Raw genomic sequence first — 5124 nt, forward strand, 5'->3', positions numbered from 1 at the left:
CCTCTGGAAGCTGGCCGATCAAAGCATGTAGGCGAGGCTCTCACCTCTTGGTAATAGATTCATATGTGCGGGCATGAGCAGACGCATTTGTGTGTGTATGTGTGTGTATGTGTATGAATGAACCCAGACATACTCACGTATGTGCACGCATAGAGGCAGACAGGAGACAGGGAAGTGTAGTGTTTGATACAATGCAGCCCGGTGAGAAGGGACTCGCCTGGCGAGTAGCTAATCTAACATGTCTGCGCCTATGCGCACGGCACCGAAGCAAAGTATTACAATGGAGGGGGAAAGAGGGAAGGAACACGGCTGGGAGAACTATTGGCCGCGCAAATGGGGGAGAGGTGGAAATGTGTCGAGGGAAGGAAGAGAGACAGAGAGAGGGGGGGGGGAGGGGAGATGAGAGGGAAAGAGGGAGAAAATGGACGAGAGGAGCACGATCTGGCCGGCTCTCACAGACCACGAAGGGCAACAGCAATCTCCTTCTGACTGAGTTCGCGTGCTGGGGCAATACTCCCGATGGCGGCCACTCCGCAAGAGAGGACCACCACAAAGACGAAGAGCTCCACAGGGAAGTAGAAGTCGAAGGGGTTTTCCGTAAAGAGGTTGATCTGCAACGTGAGGATGGTGGCTGTGGAAATGCCAATGAGTGTGCCCAGGATCAAACACGAGATGACGATCGAAAAAGCCTCGTAGATGTACAGGCGAGTGACGGTTTGCGCCTAGAGCCCAGAGAGAGAGAGAGAGGAGGGAGGATGCCAGGAGGGGAAAGGGGACACGGTCAGGAAGACTGGCGGATGGGAGGGTAATGTCCGAAGTATACAGACACACACACACACACACACAAGGGTAACGTACGTTCAGTCCAACGGCCCGCAGAACACCATACTCCCAGGCATTCTCCCGGACGTTGGCCGTGAAACTCAGCCAGAGGACACAGAAGCAGAAGATCATGCCGACGCCGGAGACAATGAAGAAGAAAAGCAAAATCATGTCCGACGCGAAGGAAGTCTGAGCCACCTGGTCTCGGATATTGACCACCTCGGCCCCCTCGACCTCGGTCAGCAGCGAGGTCAGACCATTGACGATATGCTCAATCTGCAAGGGCGAGGCCTCGGGCAAGACACGAATGAGCAGACGCTCATGTTTGACCGGCTAAACAGAAGGTGAGCCACCAATCAGGAGCTGGAGCAGGGGAGATATAGAGGGAGGAAGAGAGAGAGAGAGAGAGAGAGAAAGAGAAAGAGGGGGGGCGGTGGAAACGGAAGGGGCAGGGCACTGGCTGACGCACCGGCACGGGGAGGCTGGCCTTTTCGTGCACGCGCCGCAGGACCTTGGCAAAGATGTCATTGTTGACGAGCATCGGCGAGCCACTAGCCTGGAACTGGTTGAAGCCACCAAACCCGGGGAGCTTGCGCACCAGAGCCACCGCACTAAAGAGGTAGCTATCCGATCCGCTGGCATCCTGCACCGAGAGCAGCAGGTCGGTGTTGACATCGATGTACGTCGAGGAGGCAATTTGCTATGGATGACAACCAATCGCGTGCGCGTGTGAGGGAGACAAATAGGGGGGGGGAGGGAAAGGAAAGAAGGGAAAGGGAGAAAATGGACACGAGCACGCTCGTGTGCACGAGAAAAGGGAGCAGAGGACAGGCACGATGAGGCCGGCAAACCGGCGAACAGGTCGGAACATACGCTTGAGATGAGGCAGGGATAGCGATGCGCATAAAGGAGCCCATGTGACTCGTAGTACGCCTCAAGACGAGTATCTTGACCCGAGGGGCTGGAGCTGAAATCAAAACTGAAGTATGGAGGGGCCGAGTCGGGCAGAACCGGTGGGCCGCTGGAGGAGGAGCCACCAGGCGGCGGATCGATCTCCAATCCGGTGGAGAAGCCAGAGGGCGGGCTGTACAGCGCACGCACCGGGTTCCGGTGGCCCAGAGGCGTGGTCTTTGGCAGGGTATTGAGGGTCTGCTCGAATTGGGCATTGACTGGCTTCTCCAGGAGAAGATAGTCGTCAAATGCGACATCCAGATAGTTCTGATCAACGCCCTATGCGTGTTCACACACAGTTGGCCGAAAGTCAGTCGGGGGAAACAGGAAGTGGGCTGATGCTCGCACTGTTGTGACTTGGGCCGAGGAGAGCATGACTGACACATGACGTACCTGGAAATTGGCATACTTGGACTTGATGGTCACCGCCGAGCGGATGTATGTCCGGTCCAGGCCAGGGTAGCTGGCCAGGGGGAAGGTGAAGAAGGAGATATCATTGACAATCGCGAACTGGGAATCAATCGGAGAGTCGATGGTCCTGAGAGTGGAATGTCCGATGGCGATGAGAGCCGGAGGAGGAGGAGACCCGCAAGCATGGCATCCTGTCAGTCGTCTGCCAGCCTGAACGGACACACACGCACACACACACACACACACACACACACACACGCGGGGAGGGGGGGGGCGGAGCGGGCGAGGGGGCGAGGGACCGAGGAACCTAGTTGGCGCGACGCTGGCGGGCGGTCAGCATGGACCACAAGGAGAAGGCAGCACCAACCAGGACAAAGGCCAGGCAGAGGTCGGCACCGAGGACCTGCGCGGCATCGGCCGAGTGGACCATCACCGGGCCGACGATGTCGGACGAGGAGTAGTGCGGGGGGGGGGGGGGGGCTCGGTGGGCGGGGGAAAAAAACAAGACGCACGGGTTCTGGGTCCGGAAACGGTCGAGATAAGCACGCAGCTCGGGTACCGGCAGGGGATGATCAATGCCATAGGTAGACATGACCAGGATGTCGGACCCCAGCAGGGATTTCGTGGCAGACGGGATGGACCGGGCTTGCAGGACGAAGAGTGAGGCGGCGAAAATGACGAAGGCCGCCAACATGGTGAACATGATGGCGGTCTTGCGATTACGTGACCGATGGGCAACCAGGTTCTTGATAACCAGCGGTGCCAGGATGCTGACGCAAGGAGTTGCCATCAGGAGGGCACAAGGCGAATTAGAAGGGGCAACGGCCAACGCAGGAGGAGGACAGGGAGCCAGAGGGAGGAGCGAAGAAGAAGGACAATCCGGCAAGATGCTGGCATGGCCAAACGCACCGGTCCTCGCCCCACATCAAAATCCAGACCCACAGCTTCTCAAAGGCCAGGTCCACGGCCTGGGCAATCAGAACCTGTCCAACGACCATGGCTAATCGCCGGATGAGGGGGGGGGGGGGGGGAATGTCAGTCAAGGGTCATGGAGCGCAGGCGACAGTCGTCAAGGCAAGTGCCACGCACTGATGAGAATCACCGACAATACGCTGAAAAAGAGGCCGAGGTTGTTGAAGATGAACGACAGTGGAACCAGGTAGTATACCAGGACGCCCAAGCCAACGAGGATGAGAGCCACCGTGGTTTCAAGGGGGTTGAAGCCGATGTCCGTGAGCTTCCGCACCTGCAAATGGCATCGACAGGTTGATGGACATGCGCCGCATGCGCATACGCGGGGCAGGGACAGTTGATGCGTCGTGGAGGAGGGAGAGTCCCGTCAGTGGGGGAGGGGGGGGAGGCGCGCCCGGCGAGGCGAATGATGCAGTGGTCCGGCTCTCTGAGGGCATCGCCCCGGTACGTACGGTGACCAGCGAGTCGTTGGCCGTGTTGTGATAGAGATCCAAAGCCCCGCGCAGGGTACGGCCAAGGGCACGACGGATGGGCACCAGTGTCCCAATCAACGGCAAGGTAATGCCAAGAACTGTGGCGCATTACACGGAGAGGAGAGATCCCCGGAGAAGGACGGTGAGTGGGGGGAGAAGTCAGGAAGGCAGACGGGGGTCTGTTCGAAAAAAGACCCGAGCGCACCGATGCCCTGGACGACTGCTTGCCAGCCGAGACCCATCTGCAGCGGCAGGCCAACATAGTTGGAGATGAACATCTCGATTGGGGCGTGGAGCAGGAAACAAATCATGAGGCCGACCGAAATGCCGGGGATCGAGAAGAAGAGAGACTGTTTCGCCAACCAAGAACATCGGTGAGAAGAGGGAGCATAAAAGGGGGAGTGGAGGAAGGGCGGAGGAGGAGCAGAAGCAAGGAGGAAAATCGCAAGAAGAAACGAAAAGAAGATCCCGAAAGGATGCTCCCCGCCGCCGCCGCCGCCGCCGCCAGGGACACATACCTGGACCACGACAATTGCGCTCACAAATGTCACCGGCATGCCCATGGTTCGGAGCATGCCATACTCATAGGTTTTGCCCTCGACGTCCTCCAGCAGAAGGGAAAACACCAGCAGCACTGCCAGCAGGACCAGGGTGCCGATGGCGATGAAGAATAGCTGATCCAGCGACAGCCGGATGAAGGATGTCTGCTGCAGCGTGTCATACACGGGGAAAGTCACTTCCGAGGAGAGAACCGCCACCTCGTCGGGTGAGGGCCCAGGCTTGGAGGCGGCTGCGGACAGGATGCCGGCCGGCCCACCGGCCAGGATGCCGAGCGAATCGGCAAAGTCCATCCGGTTGGGGTCCTGATCACCAAAGGCATCAACCCCGCCGCCGAAGGACCCCTTGACGCCAACACGGTCACCGGAGGAGACACGCGGCGAGGCCAGCAACTGGCTGATCGGCGCCACGGCCCCAGGACCCAAGAGATGCGGCTCGGCAGACAGAACCGACATGACCGTATCGCTGGCCCCCACAAGAGCGGCGACCAGGGCATTGTCCTGCTGCGAGTAGAGGTCCCCGCGCTGGCTGAACTTCACACCGACCAACATGGCATGATCGGCCAGGTGGAAATCACGGATCCGGGCCAGTGCCTCATCGAGTTCGGCAGTGGCATTATTCGAGGCGGCCAGCAGGCGCACGGCTTGCGAGTTGAGGGCCATCTCCATGGTGGACTTCAGGTCGTACTCGAAGGCATGCAAATCGAGGACCACGGTATCGCCAAGGAGGGCTGTGGGGAACTTGCCACCCGGGCGCTCGATCGCATCGACAACCACGTAGTTCCGGTTCAGGACAAACAAGTCGGCCAGGCGAATGGACGCTCCGGGAGGAAGGGCCTCAGAGCCGGAGCCAGAACCGGAGCCGGACGACCCAACCCGGGAGGAACTAGAACCTGGGGAAGAGCCGGGGTTGGAGCTGGAGCCTGGAGCTGAGCCGG

At 59.4% G+C, this 5124-nt stretch overlaps 2 protein-coding genes across 2 annotated transcripts in view; one reads left to right on the forward strand and one right to left on the reverse strand.

Annotated features, from left to right (window-relative positions):
- Window positions 1–31, forward strand: part of H696_02423 (hypothetical protein) — a gene marked incomplete at both ends in the record, with an annotated part of 7101 nt that extends 7070 nt beyond the window's left edge. The window contains one exon of the mRNA XM_009496325.1: window positions 11–31. Within this exon, the coding sequence (XP_009494600.1) occupies window positions 11–31 (21 nt within the window). The remainder of the gene's footprint in view (window positions 1–10) is intronic.
- A 51-nt stretch (window positions 32–82) lies between these two features.
- Window positions 83–5124, reverse strand: part of H696_02424 (hypothetical protein) — a 7411-nt gene continuing 2369 nt past the window's right edge. The window contains exons 6-16 of the mRNA XM_009496326.1: window positions 4148–5109; window positions 3835–3979; window positions 3609–3727; window positions 3274–3430; window positions 3094–3184; window positions 2697–2954; window positions 2167–2311; window positions 1696–2052; window positions 1292–1522; window positions 859–1155; window positions 83–722 (exon numbers count right to left, since the gene is read on the reverse strand). Coding sequence (XP_009494601.1) covers window positions 453–722; window positions 859–1155; window positions 1292–1522; window positions 1696–2052; window positions 2167–2311; window positions 2697–2954; window positions 3094–3184; window positions 3274–3430; window positions 3609–3727; window positions 3835–3979; window positions 4148–5109 — 3032 coding nt within the window. The 3' untranslated portion in view covers window positions 83–452. The remainder of the gene's footprint in view (window positions 723–858; window positions 1156–1291; window positions 1523–1695; window positions 2053–2166; window positions 2312–2696; window positions 2955–3093; window positions 3185–3273; window positions 3431–3608; window positions 3728–3834; window positions 3980–4147; window positions 5110–5124) is intronic.

This window comes from Fonticula alba (assembly GCF_000388065.1).
Source record: "Fonticula alba strain ATCC 38817 unplaced genomic scaffold supercont2.3, whole genome shotgun sequence".
Classification (NCBI taxonomy): domain Eukaryota; order Rotosphaerida; family Fonticulaceae; genus Fonticula; species Fonticula alba.